This window comes from Talpa occidentalis, unplaced genomic scaffold (genome assembly GCF_014898055.3).
Source record: "Talpa occidentalis isolate TD23 unplaced genomic scaffold, MPIMG_talOcc4v2.1 talOcc4.11, whole genome shotgun sequence".
NCBI classification, from domain to species: domain Eukaryota; kingdom Metazoa; phylum Chordata; class Mammalia; order Eulipotyphla; family Talpidae; genus Talpa; species Talpa occidentalis.
The window spans coordinates 91970166-91993061 of NW_023601104.1; the positions used below are offsets into that span (position 1 = coordinate 91970166).

At 41.8% G+C, this 22896-nt stretch overlaps 1 protein-coding gene across 1 annotated transcript in view; it reads left to right on the forward strand.

Moving 5' to 3' along the window:
- The first annotated feature begins 4891 nt into the window (after nt 1-4891).
- The window catches only part of TMED10 (transmembrane p24 trafficking protein 10), a 32301-nt gene continuing 14296 nt past the window's right edge, over nt 4892-22896 (forward strand). The window contains exons 1-2 of the mRNA XM_037503841.1: nt 4892-5177; nt 22039-22150. Of these exons, the coding sequence (XP_037359738.1) occupies nt 4953-5177; nt 22039-22150 (337 nt within the window). The 5' untranslated portion in view covers nt 4892-4952. The remainder of the gene's footprint in view (nt 5178-22038; nt 22151-22896) is intronic.

The window sequence follows — 22896 nt, forward strand, 5'->3', positions numbered from 1 at the left end:
CATTGTAAGGGCCGAAGCACTTCCAAGGACTTCTAACCACAGAATCTCCCAGCAAGCTTGTTACAAATGCAGATTTTTAAATAAGAGCTTCTGATTCACTTAGAGATGAGAAACTGTCTCACTGTCTATGAGGTGTGTTTTAAACATGCTGCCTCTTATACAAACGAAAGGTTGAGCAACTTGTGGCTGAGGGATAGACTGGGTGAAGGGTGTGTCCTTGTGAAGTCTCTTCACGTCAAGAGGCTCTGGGGACATCAGGAATCCTAGGTGGTCTGGCTGGGGCTGTTTCAGGATGATAGGCTAGGAGGGAACTGTAGGCAAGGGAGAATCTTTTTCTCTAGTTGTGGGCCACTTCCCACTTGCTTTCCCATTCAGAATGGGGTCTTCCCACCCCTAGCCCCAAGTCAAATGGTGCTTTCTTTTTTTTTTAAATTTAAATTTTATTTTTATATTCCCCATACAATTACAACCCCCTTATTTTTACCCCAAGCCCTCCTTTCCCCATCCCCCACCCCCCATAGAGTGTCTCTTATCAAATGGTGCTTTCTTTAAGGCAAATGCAGAGTTAAAAGTGTGGGTTCTCTAGTACTATCTGCTCTAGAGGGAAGAATTTTTTTTCCTATGTCCTTAATATGGGAATAAGAATACATTTCCAAATAAAAATAATTATGCATGTTGATGGTAAACTGATATAAATCTGTGTGAAAACAGCTCAGAATGGAAAGAATTTGCTGCTAGGTCTTGTGCTGGGGCCTATGGAATCAATCTTGCATTCACTGAACCATTATTTATTGTGTGTTCTAAGTGCCAGGCGCTATTTCAGATTCAGAAGTAACCAAAGAATCAAAATCCTTACCCCTCCCAAAACAGATATTCTAATTAGGGAGACAGAATAGTAAACATGACAAGTAAAAGCCTATGCTATATTAGATAATGGTGAGTATACTAAGGGGAAAAATACAAAGGAAGAAAGAGGGACAGAAAAGAGTTGGGGGCCACAAAAGCAAGAATATAAGACAAGACAAGATGTGAGAGCTGTGACTTTGGAAAATAATTCTGTGTCTCTAAGTCCCAGTTTCTTCATCTGTAAAATAATAAATAGCAGCACCATCCTGAAGAAGGCTCAGTTCCTGAGGCTGATTTTGTCACTTTGAAACTATGGGATTCAGGATACCAAAGTTTTTTGATCTCTCTGAAGCTATTTCTTCATCTATACAGTGAACAGACAAGCCCACACTATATCACACGGCTTTTTAAGTAAGATAATTAATATATATGCAAATATTTAAGGTCTAGTGAGCTACCATATAAATGTATGCTGGAAATTTAAAGAAAAAAAAAAAGCACAGTCATTTCATGGGCTGTATCTGTCTTGCTGATGGTCAGCAGACTCAGGACTGAGCAAACAGTGAGTTAGATAACTGTACTGATTACCTGCCCTGGCAGGGAAAAGGCCAATGCAAATGATATGGGTTGGGTTGTAATGAGTAGAATAGCAATCTTATCTTAGATCAGGGATAAAATAATCAAATCAAGTGTTCCCAAGTGAGCACCTCATAAAATAATTACGACATTTGTCTATTTTTTTAATGTTTTACAACTCCTTTATGTTTGGTCTTGTTTTGTTTGTGGGACTTCAGTTCCAGCAAAATGGACTGGTGAACTGAAAGGAGTTATAAATACAAGGCAATCATTTACATTACTAAGAGCAGACAGTCCATCATCTGGGTAATTCTGTAGATAATCAATAAACATTAATTAAAGTGGATAAGGATTCCAAACATAGACAGTTTGGTATTCCTTTTTCATCTTCATCTTTTCTTCACTACTGAGTATTTGCCACATCAATAAACACATTGGAATAAATGCATGCTATAGGGTCTGGCACATAGTAGGTACTCAATAATTATTTGTTACATGAAAGCATGAATGATTACTGTGTAAATTTGCTTACTATAGACTAACCAATCTGATCCTTAACGTGTTTGTGCAGTTACCATACTTCTGACAAGAGACTGATATAAAAAATCTACAAAGAGTGGCCTCCCTCGTGGCCTAGGGGTTAAGTCTCAGCGCTTCCACCTTGACAGCCCTCCGTGGTGAAGCAGCCTATTTGATCCCCCACCAGGAAGCTAACCCACATGGGCAGCAGACCTCTCCTGTCTCACCCACTGCTCCCCTTAGCCATGTCTTTCAGTGGATCTGCCTGTTCTGCTCCAGACTGTCTCTGGTGAATCCTCTCACCCCCCACGCCTTTGGCCTACACCCCAGTTCTTCTCCACTAAATAAAATAAGTAAAAATCTTACAGAAGAGGAATAATTTTTTTAAAAAACCTACAAAGAACTCATACAACTCAACAAAAAGAAAACAACCCAACCAAAAAAATGGGCAGAAGAGCTAAGAAGGCACTTCTTCCAAAGACAGAAAACAGGCACAAAGAAAACTGTTCATCATCACTCATTATCAGGGAAATGAAAATCAAAATGAGTGAGATATCAACTCACAATGATTAGAAGGTCCCACATGGAAAAGTCCAGAAACAAGTGCTAGTGAGGATGTGGAGGAAAGGGAACCCTCCTACACTGTTGGTGGGAATGCAGTCTGGTCCAGCACGAATGAAAAGCAGTATGGATGTGTCTCAAAACACTAAAAAAAGGACCTGCCATAAGATCCAGTAATCCCACTCCTAGGCATCTGCATGAAAAATTTAAAAATACTAATTTAAAAGAAAACTTGCTTATTTATAATAAGCAAACTACAGAAACAAACTAAGTGCCCCCAAACCAATGAGCGGCTAGAGAAGATGTGGTATATGTACACAATGGAATGTTACTCAGCCATCAAAAAAAGATAAACTCATGCCATTTGCAGTAACACGGATATAGCTGGAAGGGACTATGCTCAGTGAAATAAGTCAGGAAGAGTAAAATAACTACCAGATGGTGTCACTTATACGTGAAATACAGAGAAACCAAACTAAGGGTCAAATAAAGATAAGCTTAAAAACTAACCCCTAGGCCTCCCTGGTGGCGCAGGTGGTTGAGTGCAACACTGTGAAGCTGTCTGCAGCCTCTGCAGTGACGGCTAGATCCCTGCTGGCCTCGGAGCAACCCACATGGCACAGCAGACCTCTCTTGTCTCACCCTCTGCTCCCCTCAGCAATGTATTTCATCAGTCTGCCTATTCTGCTCCCCAGTCTGTCTCTGGTGAATCCTCTCACCCTCCCGCGCATCTGGCCTATACCCCTGCTCTTGTATAAATAAAAATACAATACAATAAAATTAATCCCTGGAAGCCAACTATAGAAGTATCCAGAAGAGGAGATGGGAGAGGAGTGAGTACAATGAGCTAAGGGACCACAAAGAGGTAAGGGGCCTATACTGGTGGACTATGGGTGATTTGGTGTGGGGTACACTAACGGTGACAGTGTTGGTATCCCTGGGGGGGTGGGGGAGGTAATCCTGGACTTCCAAAGTACCAACAATAACGTAAGCCAATGTTATTACATCAATTAAAAAAAAATTTTTTTAAGTGTGTGTACATTTAAAACACACAAATACTTTCTTTCCCTAAAATGACTATCTGGTAAACCAGCATTATGTCCATCTCTCAGACTGGACTAAAACACAATTTTATTCAATTTAAATACAAAATCCAAATTTAGTTTGACTGCCAAGCACAGCTGACGCTCAAAGTTCGCTAACTAAAGACTCACACTCAGAAAGCAAAGTTACCCCAGCCTAACGACCCCCCCACCCCCACCCCCACCATGACCTGAACGTTTGCCCAGGTCATATATTCGCCAGGTGACCTCTACACCTTTTCTTAGGTACCGGCCCCCGCGGGCCTAATCGTCAAATTGCAACAGGGTGGTCCCCAGGAAAGGGGGAGGTTCCCTGCCCCACCCAAGGGAGGGTGGAGCTGAGCAGGAAGAGGAGAAGCTGCAGGAGAGACTGAGGAAGGAAGCAAGATGGAGCCAGGAGACATGTGAAGAAACTACGCTTGTCTTTTGGTCGTGGACTGGGTGACACAGATGTGGGTGAGACCCGTGGGGAGGTGACAATGGCAGCTTTTATCTGGATGTTGATTTTGCTCTTTTCCTTCCGGGCTTGTCTGGTTGTTTGTGACCCTTTTCTGTGGGTCCCCACTGGAAGATGTTTTAGACTTGTGGCAGGCTTTGGGGCCTTGCTCTGGGCCGACCCCATATGGATGGAGTTTTACCCACGAGGGGATGGGTAACTTTGGGTGCTTCATTTAGAAACTAGACTCTTTGCCTCACCTGTATTGTTTCCTAGTTTTTATTAAAGTTCCTTCCCATTAAAGTGTCATATGTTTTGTGTTGATGCGGCGGATGGCAGAACCCATTTAGAATAGGCAGGTTTGCGGGGTTTGGGCTGCCCCTCTCCCTGTCCTATAACAAAAATACAATCGTTCCGCTAGGCCGCTCGGTTTTCCCCGCCAGGGCTCCGTCCCTGGTGCCACCTAGAAGTGAAGGTGCCAAGTCGGCCAACCTTTCGTCACGTCCCCGCCCCGCCCGCCTGGCGCCGGTGGGCGGGCCCAAGGAAGGAACTTGTGGCTGTTTCCTATTGGGGCCAGGTTGCTATGGTATCACTGACTTCAAAATTGCCCGGCACTGCTTCCGGAAGTTAAACAGCAATTACTTCCAGGGATGCCCGTACTTGCCATGGCCGACCGAACGCTCATTAACTTCTACAAAAAGCGAAACTTTTGCAGTAAACTTTTAGAAAATATTACTTAACCACGTTACTTTGTAGGCACAACGTGGTATCATAGAATTTCTTCCATTTTAAGAGATTTATTAGCTATTCATCCTCAGTATGCCAGTTTCCAAAATGGCGCCGGCAGGATCGGCAGGTCGCAGGTGAGTCACGTGAGCCCTCCCGGTTCCGGCGCGGTAGAGGCCCGGGGTGGTGAACATTTCTCCGGCACCATGTTTGGTTTGTCTGGCCCTCTAGCCCAGCGTGGCCCTTGCCCGTTACCATTGCTGCTTTTACTCCTTCTCGGCCCCAGCTCGGTCCTCGCCATCTCCTTCCACCTGCCTGTTAACTCCCGCAAGTGCCTCCGCGAGGAGATCCACAAGGACCTGCTGGTGACGGGCGCGTACGAGATCACCGACCAGTCTGGGGGCGCTGGCGGCCTGCGCACCCACCTCAAGGTGCGCACTGGGCGGCGCGGGGCGAGGAGGGAGAACCGCAGGCTTGGGCTAAGAGAGGCCGAGGATTGTGGGGGCGGGGGGATCGGGCGTGCTGAGGCCTAGAAGGAGCTTTCGCCTCCCCCGAGTTCGAAGGGCTCGCCGTCGAGTCCGCCCCCTCACATTGTTCGTTGGCGTTTTCGGGGCGGGGCTGGGTACCAGTGCTGGGGAACCCTTAGAAGGACCGCGAGGCTTTGGTGGATGCCATGGCTCCGGAGCTGCGGCGGCCCCCACCTCTGGGTCCCTGTCACTGTCTATACCTGTTTAGGTCTTAGGTACTTTGAACTTGGTTCTCCAAAAAAGTCTTTTAATGATGGGTATTTTCAGGGTTTGGCGTCTTAAGACACCTGCAGGATAATCGGCCACTGAAGCTTACTGTGATTAATAAAACCTGTTATTTATTGAGCATTAGCTGTTTGTCAGGTCCTGCGCAACTTTAGGTACATGACCGTTTAGTTCGTGCACCATCCTGAGGCTCAGAGTAATAGAGTAAGCTGGAGCCTCAGAGAGGGCCCTGAGTGGAGTTAAGTAAGGCGAAGGAAAAGTACTGCAATCGAATTCTCTCCTTTTTATTTGAAATTCCTGTGATTAAAGTCAGTTATTGGTCACAAAATGGTCTTGGTTACTCACTCTTGTCCTTTCTTTCTGGTGTCCCCAAGTCTGGAATTGTTAAATTTCACGGATATTCTTGGATGGTGGCAGCTATTACCATAATGCTGTTTTGGGCCCATTCGCTGTTAAGGTGACCAGGTCAGATCTTTGCAATGCTAATATAATTAGTCAGGACGTGATTGTATTTTAGGTGATCTTATTCACATAAACACTCTTTTAGCAAAAATGGCCTTTTGATAGACTTTTATAATAAAGAAGAAACTTTTATAATAGGACCATAGCTTCTGTGTAAGTTATTGAGACCCAAGAGTGGTAACAGATGCAATTTGTGTGTACTTTATTTAGGCGGTATAAACTGTATATTTGCAGGCCTGTTGCTCAGTGACCTATCCTTTTATTCTCTTCAGGTATCAAACTTCTCTCTGGCCAAAAAAGCTGTGATGGTCTAATTTCAGAGGCTTAGATATACCAGTTTGAGGGTCATGTGTCTGGCTCTTCAAAGGATGTGTAGAATCAGAGAATTTGAGCAATAAAAGAGACTTTACTCTCATCTCCATTTCCCAAAATGCTGTGTAAATGCTCTTTTTCATCTGTACCTGAAATTTCATATATTTTCTCAACACCCCCCCCCTTTGCATTTTATGTATGAGCCACCCTGAACAAAGCCTTGAACTCGCTTGTTTTCATCTTGTATCTATCTACTTTTAACTACTTAACCTTTATTCCTTGTCATCTTGTTAGACAGTTGGTCACCCAAACCCAGGAACTATTTTCATGTTCATATATTCCAGAATGTCAAGCATATGCCTTGCTTCTGTTACACACTAAATATAGAAACCATGGTGTACCATAACCTTATGAGAATTACATCTGTACCTAAGGCTGCTGAAGGGACCTCAACAGCAGGCTGTACATCTACACATAGCATTTTGCCATGGCTCAGTTACTCTCCCCATGTCTGCTCTGTTCTCTTGCCACTAGCCAGCATAGTGGGGCTTCTCACTTCTGGGGTCTTACACCCAAATGTCAAGTAGGAAATAAATGAATAAATTGGACGAGGTACGAGGTTTAAGAAAAACAGCAGTGGTGATAAATGGTGGGTAATCCCAAGTGGAGGAAAGTGTTCATTCTGAGTGACCAGTACTCAGCTCAGACTTGTCATCTGGTCTTATTGCTGCATCTGATTTCTCAAATAAAATCAGAAATCCCAATTTTTTTTTTAAGATTATTTATTTATATAAGCAGTCAGAAGCGCAGGAGGGCAGAGAATTCACCAGAGCCAGAGTGGGGAACAGAACAGGCAGACTGATGAAATACATTGCTGAGGGAAGCAACAGGTGGCAGGAGAGGTCTGCATGCCATGTGGGACCCATGCCATGTGGGACCTGTGCGCCATGTGGGACTCTCGCTAGTGGCCAGGGATCGAATCGGCGCTGCAGAGGCTGTGGGCAGCTTCGCAGCCCAGCGCTCAACTGCTGCGCCACCAGGGGAGGCCCAGAAATCCCAATTTTGATATGAAAGTTCCTGATTTTAAAATGTCACTAATTCAAATTGGTTTTGGCATTCGTTTGTTTTCAGTTTTATAGATTATAGAAAATAGTTCAGTGCATCTGCTATGTGTGTATCACCTAGAGTCAGTGCTTTTCTGGATCTTGCCATACTTGTTCCATCTTGACCATTGGTTCCAGCCCCCATCTTTAGACACCTCCTCAAAGGTCACCATTAACAATACGAGAGATAACTTTCATCGTTCTCAACACTTCGGGAACTCCAAGACTTTGGGGAGCTGTGAACCTGGAACTGTGGATGAAGACCAAATATATGTGAGAAATATACTTTGTTCATTAAGGTGTGAGCAGGAGAGTTCCTTTCAGAGACTCCAGGGGAAATTCTGTCTCCTTGCCTTTTTCAGCTCTGAGCAACCAACTGTATTCTTTGATAACTCCCTTTTTCCGTCTTCAAAGTCAGTAGTATGTTATCTTTAAACCCTTCTGTTTTGTGGAATAAAGAGTGATCTTTTCTATGCCCCGCCCCTGACCTGGAAGCAGTTGTTCCTCCAAGGAGTTCTGGTTCCTTTTTGTAGGAATGGTGTTTTAAAAACCACAGGCTAGGTGTCATTTTTTTTAATTAAATATATTATGCAGGCCACAATACACACTTGTGGGCTAGACTGAGCCATTTGGCAGGATCTGCAAACTTTTTTCTTAGTGTCTGCTCATTTAGTTCTGCTTTCTCTTAAATTGTCACCATTCATGGCCCTGACTCTGCCTCAAAGATTCTATGTATCATTTCAGCTTCTGCAGTGCAGCTCCTGAGTGCAAGAATCTGATGGGCTCAGCTCCTTTTATAATACATCCTAGGCCGCATTCTGTCTCTGAACAACCTATTGATTGTCTTCTCTTTGGTCACATGTTCACCCCTGGTTCAGGCAGCCATGGTTTGGGTTGAAGTTAGGAGAATTAAAGATCTTTATAATGCAAAACTTGGCCAACAGACTTGGTATTTAGTTGTTGCTCTGAAAGAGGCTGTTTCTCTTAGAATGGTTTTTGTGACTGCATGCCTTGGTTGACTACATCTTCCTGTCTAGATGTCTAGGGGTACCTTAATGTCTAATGCATAAATCTATGTTTTGTGTATTACTTTATGTCATAGTTGTGTGGTAACCTGTCTCAGCTAGACCGTACTCCTTGAGCAGAGAATTATGTATCATTGACACACCTTTGTGTAATGGGGTGCCTGGAACATAGTAGGACTTCATTCAGCATAAGGAATGAATGAACACATAGATTGGCACTGTCCTAACCTTTTCTTCTTCCTATCACCCCTCTCAAGCCATAGTAAATACCTTACTGTTCTTTGGGTACATACTCATTTAACCTGGAGCAGTGTTTGTCTTTAAGTTACATCTTGTTTGAAAATTGAACTGCAAATCTGAGTCCCCTGTGTGTCCTTGCAGTGATATACAGATGAATATTTTATGAATGGATTTCTGAGTATTTTGTTTGTGATATCCCCAAATAAACAAATATTTAATATTTTGTACATGACAAGCCTACCTGGGGACATGAGGATGAGCAGCAGACAAGGTCCTTGAGCTCTAGTGGGAAACAAAGACAAAAAATAAATGGAAAGGATACACTTTTAGGTAGTATTGTAAGTAATGCTGTAATGAAAACTCAAACAGTGATTGATGGTATAAAGAACATTTGAGTGATTAGGGGAGGCCTCTCTGAACAGAGAAAGATGAAGATGGGTGGATGCTGCTGCAAAGGCTTCCTCTCAGGACTGTATTGAGGTGTTAGTTTGTGTTGAGGTTTCCATTGGAGTCTACCCCATGTCACCCTTCCTTGCCATTCCATGAAAGGAACTAAACTAGCTAAAAGGTATCAGATAAAGATTTTTGTTTGCACAAAATTGAAGCAGGATGGTATTATCAACTCATCATCCTTTGTTACATCTTTGTTACATTCTTTGTTACATCAAGTCTAAAATAAAAGGCTACAAAAGGCTATAAAAGGTTACAAAAACTCAGCATCTTGCTGTTGATTTTGAATTGAAAAAACACATTTACATTAAAACTAAATGATGGGGCCTCCCTGATGGCGCAGAGGTTGAGCGCTGGGCTGCAAAGCTGCCCGCAGTCTCTGCAGCACCGGTTTGATCCCTGGCTGCCGGCAAGGGTCCTACATGGCGCGCAGACCTCTCCTGCCACACCCACTGCACCCCTCAGCAGTGTCCTCCATCATTCTGCTTGTTCTGCTGCGCAGACCTCTCCTGCCACACCCACTGCACCCCTCAACAGTGTCCTCCATCATTCTGCTTGTTCTGCTACCCGCTCTGGCTCTGGTGAATTCTCTCACTTTTCTGTGTTTCTGACTATACCCAGTGCTTGTATAAATAAATCAATCTTTTTAAAAAAAAAACCCAAAAGATGGTAATTTAATAGGCTCGGCACCATTTATTATTTAGAATGTTATGTTTGCTAATAGTGAAAATTGGAGGATGAACTAATTTTAGGGTTTGAAATGAGTTGTTGCCTAAGGCTGACTAATATTTTGGAAATAGATTGTAAAAAGTGAGGGGAAAAAATTGTGAGGCGTTGTCATAATCATCACTAGAAAGAAAAGAAAAGCCTGGTGGCATAATTTAAGTCATTTATAAATATTTTTTCAGCCTCTTCCAAATAATCTAATGAGCTGACATTTTTCATCATCATTTTTCAAGAATGCTAATGCTGATTAATTCCTTTTGCTAAATGAGATTATTTGGCTCCTATACCCAGTTATGATCCAGATCTTTCCTCGCTTATAGATGAGAAAGCCAAACAGGTCACTTGAGTAGTGTGACTTGAGTCACATACTAGTCACAATTTAAGCTTCTGGGAGCGCCTCTCGCCCCAAAGTGTATGCCTGCACCAAGTTGATCTCCACCTCCGCCTTGATCAGGAGCACATCTCAGCTACTGAGGCGATCATTGCTGTGGTGCTGAAACCCCCAAGGGACACTGACAGATAAGAGCCTCGAAACTTGGCAGGCCTGTGTCCCCTGAACTTGCTGATTCCTGCCACAGCTTCCAAACCAGCGCCATTTCAAGGGACAGCAATACAGCAGCCAAGTTCATTGGGGCTGGGGCTGCCACAGTAGGGGATCTGGTTCTGGGCTGGAATTGGGATTGTGTTTGAGAGCCTCATCACTGGTTATGCCAGGAACCTTTCTCTGAAGCCACAGTTCTTCTCCCACCCCATTCTGGGCTTGGCCCTGTTAGAGGTCAGGGACTCTTTTTCCCTGATGGTGGCTTTTCTCATCCTCTTCACCATGGGAAGGCACCATCTCCACCTCCCATAGTTCTTTCTCCCATGCTTCATCTGCCCTATACCTTTGCCTCTGCCTCCCCTAGGGAACGGTTGGCTCAGGGTTTGACAGGGAAGCCAAATAAATGCTATATTAATAAGAAAAAGAAATTGAAGCCTGAAAACTAAGAAGCCGCAGCTTGGCAGTTGGGTCTGCCCTTTTCTTATAGCACGCCCCCCCTTTTTCCCCCCACTAAAAAACTGTATGAAGAAAGTATATATGCTGCAGTTTGAGGTAATTTTATTTGGAACAATTATATTTCAGTTATCATTACTGATATCTATTCTGAGAGCTGATCTTTTTCTGTGGGGAAAAAATAGCTCCTAATAATTTATGGTTGACCTCTCTATTGTCCCATGGGTAAGAAACAGGCCAATGACTAGTTTAGCACAGAAGACTACATTGAAAAGTATTAAAGTTGAGGGATTTTTTTGCATTAAACATGATTTTTCTAGCTTTAATTTAAACCTGACTTTGTGTTTCCTTCTCCATTGAAATTAAACAGTATGTTTCTTCATTTAAACCTCTCCTATTCTACAGTTCTCCACAACCTTGTCTGTTTTAAACTGATCTAGAGATGGGGGCTGCTTAGAGTTTGTCTTTATCATGACTTCTGACAACTGAGCCTCGTTTCTAGGGAAATGGAACAGATTTGTAAAGGTAACCTACTGGGGTGCCATAACTTCTTCTATACTGGTTCTTGTGTGAATTGCTGACTGGTGCTTGATCCTGCGCCACTGCCCCCGTATGCGTACGCAGACTGGCAGCCAGGACAGTAGAAGCCTCTGTGAAACCAGCCAGCTGGCTGCAGACCAGAATTTGGACTCCCGAACAAGCCTCCGACTTGAGGGAGGTTGATGTCATCTGCTTTATCCTGTGCCCCCAACCTCATTGTTCAACATAACGTGTGGGAAATCAAGGGACTAGTTGTTAAGAAAGAACAAGGCTTTATTTGTGCCTGAAAGGATCATGCTGGAGGGTTTTACCGTAAATAACTTTGGAACAGTATGAAAAAAAAATTTGATCTGGCTTCACCCCCTGCAGTATTATTATTAGGGCAGCAACTGGTCTTTCCTACTCATTCCCCTCCCTCTTTCTCCTTTTTTCTTCCCCTAACCCTCCCCTCCTCCTCAGCATGAGGATTGCCTATGTTAACTTAATGTAGCAAATGCTGATAGAAGCAGGAGCACATCTATCCATGATCATACCAGGGCCTGGAAGTTTTCCATTTCTAGTTTTCAACACTTTTATACAAAGAGTCTCCAGCCTCCTTGATCATATTTTAGCTTAAGCAGTACTTTCTGCTCTGCTAGGTCATTGCTGAATTGTGTTGGATTGCAAGAATTAAGTGTTGCTAAGTGCTGCCTGTAGCCTTTCTAAACTTGACTGTGTTCTGGATAAAATCTCGACGTGATCCTTTGATTTCGGGAATACGGTTGACTGATTTCGCATGTGCTTTTGTTAAAAAGATCTGGGTAAATTCATTTTATGTCCATTAAATAGAGCTATGCTGCATTGTCCATGTTCCTCATTTTTGAGAACAGTGGTGACTTGTGGTATTTTCCAATCCAAAATTACAGCATCTTCAGTGACTTGGTGTTCTTTCTACTTTTTTATATCTTCTAGTAATAGACCCCATGACTTGAGATTCATTTTCTTACAAATGAAGCAAATAGACCCATGGCCTCTGATCATTATGTATGCACACACTGTCTTTCTTTGCCCTCCACACCTAATGTTGGGCCCCTTCAATGTGTATTACCTGTTGGGTTAAAAAATACATGCAGGAAATGCTGGAGTCATCTTGACTTCTTACTATTCCTTGTTAGCAACTAGGAATTTTTTTTTACCTTTTCTTACTTTATTAAATCTTACTAGTCAACAAACAACTATGAACCAGAGACACTCTTTTTTGGGGGAAAGGAGGGATAAGGGTCAAAATCGAGGTTGCAATTGTATGGGGAATGTAGAAATAAAAAAAAGGAAAAGAAAGAAAAGAGAAAAATCTTACTAGTATTCTTTAAGGGATAAACACAACAGAAGTAGGTTACAGTTAGGAAATCTTATTTTTATGAATTGAGAAGCCACTAAGTTACTTTCATTTTATTTGTAGTTACTCTCTTTATTCTGGGACTCCAGGTAGTATTCAGCTCCCACAGCTACTACAAATGCAGCAAATCCCCATTTGTAGGCATTTTATATCCCTTCAGTTCCTAAGCCTTGCTGCTGCTTCCCTGAAAGTTTGCCTCTTTTTCCCCCTTAATCATCCCTGTGTTTACTTTATGATAGTTTGTCATCCCTTTAGCACTGTTAGTTTGGAAGTATGTTTAGTGACTTGAATGTTTATGGAATTTTGAGTTATCCCTAACAGTTACAAACAACAATGCTAACAAAGACAGTAGTAGTAACATTTTTTCTTGCTGTGTGTGTGTCAGACACTGTTCTAGACCCTTTATATTAGATTTAATCCTCACAGTAACCTCATAAAGTTGACACTATTGCCTTTATTTTATTTTATATTTTTAAAGATTTATTTATTTATGCATACAAGAGCTGGGGTACGGGCCAGAGATGCCGGGGGTGAGAGGATTCACCAGAGACAGAGTGGGGAACAGAACAGGTAGACTGACTGAAATACACCGCTGAGAGGAGCAGCGGGCAAGACAGGAGGGGTCTGCCTCGCCATTGCCTTAATTTTAATATGAAGTTAAAGCACATACGCCAAGACTTTATAGCTAGCAAGTGGGACCATTTGAATGCAGACTGATATTTGGAACCTCAGTCTAATTACATTGCTGTGTAATCTCTTAAAGGGAGAAAAAGCTGTTGTTTCTGTTTAGGTTTATTTGCTCATTTTTATTCAATGTATAGAACTTCTACAACTCTTTGTAAATTACTGAATTAGTCATTCAGGAGACAAAAGGTTGCTAGTTATCCTTAAAATAATATGTATACATTGTATACTCAGTTTTATGTCTCAGACTGATCATAAACCTGAGGAAGACAGTGCAGGTGTGAGCTTATTGGAAGGAAATTACATCTCCACATTTTCACCAACTACACTAAAGCTGTTGACCTCTGCGGCTGTGGAAGCATTTCTGGAGAAGAACCGTGTTTTGTTTTTTCCACATATTCTTAACTGATAGCTATGGGGCTGATTTAGGCAGTGGAAGTAATGTGCAGCCCGTGCCAGTAGGAGGACACATTTGCCACCTCCTCATGGGTCATATGCCATTTTATAGGAATTATTTGTGTATGCCTCATAAGTGTGTGAAAATTTTGATTTACTTGTATGACTCCGAGTAGACAACAGATATCTTGAGAATCTGGATTTTTGTGTGTTTATGTATGTTTGACTTCAGGGTAGTAATTTAGAATAGTTTTAGTTTACAGAAAAGCAATGATGATTTCCCACACCCAGTTTCCCCTGTTGTTAACATGTGACTTCAGTGTAGCACATTTGTCACAATGAACAAGCCGATCTGTATTATTTTCTGAAGTCTGTACTTCATTCAGGTACCCTTAGTCTTTACCTTTGTCCTGTTTTTCTGTTCCACGATCCCGTCCTGCATATGTTACCTTTGTCATGACTCTTGGCTCCTCTAGTTTATGACAAATTCTCAGACTTTCCTTGTTTAAAGTGACTTTGTGAGTTGTGAGGCGTACTGGTCAAGTATTTTGTCGGATGCCTGTCTGTTGGGGTTCAGTGTTTTCCTCATGATAAAACTGGGATTATGGGTTTGAGTGAGGAAGATTACAAGGTAAAGTGTCCTTTTCATCACAGCCTGTCAAGGGAACATGCTGGTAACATGATTTATTACTGTTGATAGCGCTCTCTGAGGCAGTTTGTCATATTTCTCCATTGTAAAGTCTTTCCCCCTTTGGAAGGCAGTCAGCATGTGGAGCCCACACTTATGGAGAGGGGGTTTACTCAGCCACCTTGGGAGTGCAGTTTCTACATAAATTATTAGTCTTGTGCAGGGGCTGTTTGTATCTTATTTATTATTCAATATCTCTAGCCATATGGATGCACAGATACTTCATTTCATGCTTTAGATTAGCAGTCCAACACTTTCATCACTCAAATTGTTTCAGTTGTCCGTTGGGAGCACTTTGATTTGGCTCCCGTATCCTTTGAAATACCCCCATTTTTGTGGGGTTTTTTGTCTTGATTTTGAGCATTTCCTTTCTGCCACAGCGAGATGCTCCAAGCTCATCTTACCTGTTTCCTGCCTTCATCCTGGAATCAGCTGTTTCTCCAAGGAACCCTGGATCCTTTTATTGGAGAACGGTATTATTAGAAACCAAGCTCTGGATGGATGTATTTTTTTAAAGATTTATTTATTTATGCATACAAGAACTGGGGTGAAGGCCAGAGGTGGTGTGTGGGGTGGAGGTTGGTTAGAGAATTCACCAAAGACAGTGGGGAGCAGAACAGATAGATGTACCGAAATACACTGCTAAGGGGAGCAGCGGGAGAGGTCTCCTACACTATGTGGGTTAGCCTCCTTGGCAGGGGATCAAACTCATGCTGCCATGGCTGGCAAAACCTGGATAGTCCTGTGACTTTAACCCCTGCAACACCAGGGAGGCCCCGGATAGTCTTAATTTTAAGAGTTTTTCTTGGCATTTTTTTTTTAAAACACAGTTGCAGTAGTAGCAGGTGGTCAAAAGGAGTGCTAGCCTTGTAACTTTAAAGAAAGACTGGAAATTTTGTGGCATGAGGCTGTAAGGTGGCCAGAGAAGTGGTAGCATTAAAGTCGGGGCAGAAAACCAGGGCACTGGAGCATTCATCTAGTTTCTTTACATCCCACCTCTGCATTAGGTAAAACAGAGCATCACATAAGGTCACCAGAAGCACCCGTTTGTATCTTTAGCAAGGTCATGGTTGAAAATGGAGTCTTCTTATAGGTCACAGTGCTTTTACAGGGACCTTCCCATTAAATTGCTCTTCATGTTTAATACCAGAAAATTTGTCTCTTAAGATAAACCTGTGAGCTTTCATCCGAAAATAAATGTGTAACCCAACTTGTTTCTCTTCTAATCTTGGCTTCCAGAAAACATGGAGCCACATTTATTGTACAGTATCATTTGTTCATTTCAGACTTTTGAGAGTGCCTCTTGTTTTCTTCCTCCAAGTGATTCAGTTCTCTTTTATTCCTAATTGCTTTATTGGCTTAGTGTTTGGGCCTAAGGTACTTGAATATCCTTTTGAAGTGGTGGGGTATTTTGAATGTTTGGTAAAATAACAGGGAACAGATTTCAGGAGTAGGGCCTGCTTAAGTATCTTTTTTTTTTTTTTTTAAGATTTATTTATATGCAAGCGCTGGGTACAGTCAGATGGGGGGGGGGAGGGGGGAGTGTGAGAATTCACCAGAGCGGGGAACAGAACATGCAGACTTGATGAAATACACTGCTGAGGGGAGCAGCGGGTACAGCAGGAGAGGTCTGTTGTGCCATGTGGGACCCTCCCTGGCAGCCGGGCCGAACCCACACTGCAGAGGCTGCAGGCAGCTTCGCAGCCCAGCGCTCAACCACTGCGCCACCAGGGGAGGCCCTCAAGTATCTATTTTAATCCACTACCTGGAATGGTACAAGAAAATCCAATTCCCAATGATTTCAGTTATTCAGTGACCTATATTCTTATTAATTTGACACTTGCCTTATGAGTATCCACATATTCTTTTTTTTTTTTTTTTAAGATTTATTTATTTATACATACAAGAACTGGGGTTCAGGCCAGAGGTGTGGGGAGTGAGAGGATTCACCAGAGACAGAGTGGGGAACAGAACCAGAAGATCGACTGAAAGACACTGCGTGAGGGAAGCAGTGGGCGAGACAGGAGAGGTCTGCTGCGCCATGTGGGTTGCTCCCCGGCTGGGGTTCAAACTCGTGCTGCAGTGGCTGCAGATAGCTTCATAGGTTGTGTCTTAACCCCTTGCACCACCAGGGAGGCCCAGTATCCACATAGTCTTGATATCAGCTACTCTGCATATACAATTAACACTTTACTCCCAGTTTTATTAAAGTTGTGCAATTTGGTTTACTTTTCTTCAGAAGGCGTTATCTAGTAACATATCTTTATTACTTCCTATTCCTTGATGTCATATAGGCAAACTTTATGGCTTGATATTACCTTTGTTTAAGTAAGAACTATGCAATAAATGTGTTTTTATTGTTAAAAGATCCTTTAAGGCCTTTCTGTTGAAATAGATAAAAGTGGCAGTTAACAGATTAGATTACTAAAGTGGTTTTCTAATGAGATTTGACAAGAAAAATCTCAGTACTGAGAAATCACATCTTTTAAGGTGACCTATAATCAGAATATTTTAATTAAACAAAATAAAAAAAAACCACTGTTTCAACCTTTACCACCTCTGGCTAGTCATTGAACCTGGCCCAGTTTTCTACTCCTTAATTCTAGCTAGCTGCTGGTTAATCTAATTTTGTTAGTGTTAGGGAATGTGATTTGTTTTTCCTTAAGGTCAATGGCTTGACTCCTAAATCGTTGCAGTTATGAACTATATGGGAAACCTATTAATTTTCAGGAAAATGCTGAGATCTGTTAGAATGCTCATTAGTCTTTATAAGAGTTTGCTCAACCTGACAGTTAAGTTGCCTACCTAGATTTCCAAATAGCCAGATAAATAACCTTAGCTGAGAATTGTTGGAAGTGTAGAAATATGGAGGCCATGAGGGAATTATTACACACTATATCTGAGAGGTAAATTTCATAGGTCTAGGTAGTGATAGTAAATGGAGCATTTGAGTCTTTACCCTAGAATGAATCATTAATAAATATTCAGATGTCATAGAAGAATCAAAATTAGTGATTCTTCCAAGATGTACAATGTAGGAGAGGACAATTGAATCAGTTTTTCCCCTTCGGAGTATCCGTTGCAGTCTTTGAGAAAAAACTTGGCAGTCTTAATTCATTTCACTCAATAAAGACTTTTTAAAATTTTTTTTATAAGATTATGTTTTATTTTAGTGACAAGAACTCTTTTTTTTTTTTTTAAATATTTTATTTATACAAGAGCTGGGGTACAGGCCAGAGGCGTGGGAGGGTGAGAGGATTCACCAGAGACAGAGTGGGGAGCAGAACAGGCAAACTGACCGAAACACACTGCTGAGGGGAGCAGCGGGTGAGACAGGAGAGGTCTGCCGCACTATGTGGGTTGCTCCCTGGCCGGCCAGAAATCAAACCTGTGCTGCAGAGACTGCAAGACAGCTTCACAGCGCTGCACTCGACCCACTGTGCCACCGGGGAGGCCCTCAATGAAGGCTTTTTACCAGATCCTCAATAAGGGTTTTCTGACCTGTGTCTAGGCTTCTTTAACATCGACAGTGGCCCATCCTTAAATTTTTTAAGAAATCTCTTAGTATCTTAGGAGAACACAAAAAGATCATGATCTGTTCTTCTAGGATATGAGGACTTTAGGCACATATTTGCCAAATCTTACAAAATTCATTAGGCTTGGTTGTTTGCCTGAGGCCAGTGGCAGAGCAGAGGCAGGTGACAGAGCCTCTTTCCTTGCCTGAATGAGGAGATGATAACATCTGAGATACCTAGTGAGTGCTGTAACTTTGGTATGTATTCCCCATGTCTTCTGTCCTCTGCTGCTTTCATTTACACTTAAATGTTTCTAGCAAATTGTAATCCTTTCCCTTTTCTCCCTTAAGAATTAAACTAGTACACTGAGCAGATCTGGAAGATTGTTTTTGTACAGGTTTGCCTTGGTAATTGTTTGCAACTTTATTCATAAGCACCAAATCCAGATTAAGATTTTTAGATTAGCCTGGAACATGAAAATCTGGTATTCCTGCCTTACATCTTTCCGAACTTTCTCTTTGCTCTTAAGAGTTGTCATTGTGCTTTTGGGGGATAGGGAGTGGGAAGTTTGAGTTTCTGGTGAGTGAACAGATTCGTAAGAAAGGAAGAAAGGCTCCATGCTGGTGACTATGCATTACTTAGGGTTTGATTAGTTCCCAGACCTTTGTGCCCTATAATATGTATACATCCAAGGTTCCAGTGTCCTTTATTATGCTTTTCACTTTTAGTTAGTTACTCAGAATAAGTACTGTCAGTACCACATGAACAAGAGCCCTTTAGGAATCTTCAGGGTTGATTCAGTTTTCCCTGGTAGGTTATTTAGTTATTATCCACTTCAAGGCCACTACTCTGTGGCTATCTGCTAATCCCTCTAAGGTGGAGAATGCAGACTGAGCAGCGCTATGTCCCTCTCAGGAGGACACTGAGGCTTTCTGACTTGTACTGATCCAAAAAGCCCATCGGATTCTGCTAGTCTTTCTTGGCTTCTGTGCATTCCACTTCTTTAAGACATTCCTTTTGTGGAGAGGCAACATAGAATGTGGAATGGATTTTATAACTTTTCCTCAAATCCACAATTTATTAACTCTGTGATGATGGGCAAGTTGAATAGTTTATCAGTAAAATGGGGACACTAAGACTATCCATGGGGTTGTTGTAAGGATGGATGATTATGTAAAGTTTATAACATAATTACTAATCCCCCTATCCTTTCAAACACTTAGTTGTAGAACCTCGAGTCTAAATCAGTTAGTACTTTTCTTTGCTCCTGCATCTTGACTGCTACATATTGCCACTAGAAATCCATGGTCCATGATCTCAGCTAAGACCTCGGTGCTGCCCAGCATTTTTGTGTGATTTTAGTCAGCTTTTTTCCTGTCCTTTGCAGAGGTCAGGAATTGGTGGCCCAGAAGAATTTGGTTCTGTAGACATTTTGTGGTTAGTCTTGACATAGTTTTTCAATCATTGGGATTGGTTTCAAGGATCTAAAATTTAAAATGATTCAAATAGAGATTAAAATATCTAACTTCTTTTGAAAAATTGGATTATCTGAAAACCTGGCATGCCTTGGCCGTGTTGGTTTCTGCCTGGAGAGAGACCCGTGTTCCCCAGCCTGCCATGTTGTCCACCACTCCCTGTGGGTTTATACTGGTCCATAGATTAAGTCATGTTGCTGATCTGATCCCTGTGGGCATTTACTTTTTTGTCTTGTCTCATGGGCTTTAAAATCCCTCAAACTTGGTCTCCATACCCAAAACCCTCATCATTTCTCACCTGGAGTATTGGGAGTGTGTCCTAACCTATGTCTTATCTCTAGTATTGTTACTCTTGAGTACTATTCAGGTTCTTCTTTCTAAAACCCTAAGTAATGCATAGTCACCAGCATGGAACCTTTCTTCCTTTCTTAGAATCACATCACGCTCATTTTGAATTCTTTTTTGCCTTTCCTTTTGCACTAAATGAAGTTTAAACATAGCATGGTGTTGCAGTTCTGCAGGATCTGGCCATACCTCTCTAGCCAGCAAACTTGTGTTCCTCAGTTTCTTCCTATGAAGAATGAGGAAAATAATAGTTCTTACTATAGGGTGAAGGTGGTTATTAAATTTTAAATGCTTATTTAAAACACTTGGCACAGTACCCAACATTTGGTAAATGCTCAATAAATACTCGCTATAAGTATTATGATGATACTGTGTTTTTGTTTTGTTTTCTGGACCCCAGACCTTCATATTTGCCATCTTTACTGTCCTGAATATCTTCACCCATTTTCTTCCTTTGACTGCAGCCCATCCTTCAGGACCCCACTCATATGTCACCTCCTCCAGGATATATTCTCCAGCCTCCATAATCCTGTGGCAGCTGTGCTTACCTCAGGCATTGCACTTGGTATAGTTTTTCAGTCATTGGGATTGGTTATTTTATTTCCTATTACACACCTCATTGAGACTCTTAAGCCCTTTGAATACAGGAACTGTCTTACATATCCATGCATCCCCATTGTCCAGCACAGATCTAAAAGCATCTTAAATGTTTGACAGATTTAATTAATGATCAACATCATGGCAAAAGATACTTGATTAATATTAACTGTTGTTATTGGAGAATTTAGAAGATGTACCATAAAACCTTTTTTATTAACTCTAAATTTGTTTAGCAGTGATAATAGTCTCTTCAGTTATTTTTTTAATATTTATTTATTTATGCATACAAGAACAGGGGTATAGGCCAGAGGTGCGGGTGGTGAGAGGATCCACCAGAGACAGAGTGGGGAATAGAACAGGCAGATTGACTGAAATACACTGCTGAGGGGAGCATCGGGGAGACAGGAGAGGTCTGCTGCGCCATGTGGGTAGCTCCCTGGCTGGGGATCAAACCCGTGCTGCAGTGGCTGCGGTTAGCCACCACTTGCGCCATCAGGGAGGCCCTCTTTAGTTACTTTTTCCCCAGAAATGATACCACATTATCATTGGTTGACACTGGTCTACATTGTGACCTTAGGTGATACGTGCCTTTGTAGAAAATCAAAAGAAAATTCTAAAGTATAAAAAAGAGATCTCACCTCTCAAAAATAACTAGTGTTTTAAATTTATAAACTTAATATGTGCTACCCAGTTTTTCTATTTTAAATCTCAATAAAAAGAAATCTTGTTTTACAGACAGCTTTAGACCCTCCAGTTTAACGAAGACACTACTTTTGTGTTCCATATTCTTACCATAGGTAATGAGATGTGCCTTATGCTAAGTGAGACATGTGCTCTGGAAAAGAAGCCTGAGTCTCTTATGTTACTCTGCCATTCCCTTGCTTTATATGTGATCATTCCTTTGCCAGTATATGTCGTATCGTCAGTCCTTTAGGCCATTCTGTAGCAATGGAGCAGCTTAAGTTTGGAGTACTAACATTAACAACCTAGCCTCAAGAAATTATCGTTTGTGGAAGCCAGGGATGTCTCTTTCAGGAGAAACTTCTTGTTTTTTACCCCTGAATCTTCCTTCAATCCCATGTTGCCATTGACATAATGGACATGAAATTTGTGGGAACAGCACTCCCAGATTTTCTTCTCTACATGTGCTCCTTTTCCTTTTGTCCTTGTGTCAGTTGCCCTTTTCCCCTCTCCACCCCATCAAGATATGTTTTACAGAAGACATGTGTTCTTACATGTCTTCCTCCCTTTTATGTAGTGTGTTCTTTTGATAATTGTCCACTTTGGTTTCTGTGACGTGTCCCTTTCTAGGGAATGATGCTGGTCTACAGTATGTAAAATGAGCTTTTGCTAATAAGCCTGTATTTTATCAATCGTTTGGTATGGTAAGACATTCTATAGCTGCAACAGATTCTAGCCTGCAGTTCTGTCAGGCTGTTTGAATGAAATTTTCTGTGTGGGGGTTTCATCTCCTAGTTCCTATTTAAAGGAATGTTTGAAACAGTCATCATTCTGAGACATAGCAACTGTTTTATAGACAGTTGTTTTTTTTTTTTAATTTTCCATAAGTTCTTTCTCTGATTGTTAATGCCTATTCTTTTTTATTTTAGATTACAGATTCTGCTGGTCATATTTTATACTCCAAAGAGGATGCGACCAAGGGGAAATTTGCCTTTACCACTGAAGATTATGACATGTTTGAAGTATGTTTTGAGAGTAAGGGTAAGTAATCAGAATGTTTTCCCTGAATTAAGCATCCTTCCCAGGTTATAAGAGCATGAACTTTCCCTCTTTGTCTAGCAGGAAGAGGAAATGAAAACTATAATTGCCAGGGTGCATACACATGTAAGTGAAAGTTGGCTAATGAGTAGTAGTCTTCATGTGCGGGAAGGAGTAGGCATTTCATCAGTGCTGGGAAGTACTTGACTTGAGTGATGTATGGATGCTAGTGACATGTTTATATACCAATGACATGTTTTCTTGGGGATTAGACTGCCAATATTTGGCAGTCAGAAGCAGTTTTGGTCCCTGGAGCACTTGCTGTTTCCTAATCCTGATATCTTGCAATGGAGTCTTCTGTGCATTTTTTGGCCCAGATCCCTTAAGAACCTTTAGACTTATTAATTATTTGATCACATCTATGCTCAGCAGTAGGTGAAAAAACATTTTCACTCGCTATTCTTTGACTTTAAGCACACTAGACCCCAAAAGCTGCGTGTATTTATACTTGTTGTATTAGTTGGGATTATTTTGGCCTGGAAGACATAGAACCTAACTCAAACTGGCTATCAGAGAAAGGAGAGAAAGACCATTTAACTCTCTGAACTGGTGAGTCTACAATGTGCTCACCTCAGGCGTGGCTGGATCTTAGGGTTTTGACAGAATCATTGGAACCCTATTTTTTTAATGCCTCCTTTCCTTGCTTCCATTTGACTTTATTTGCAAGTTTTCTTCATATAGGGGCAAAA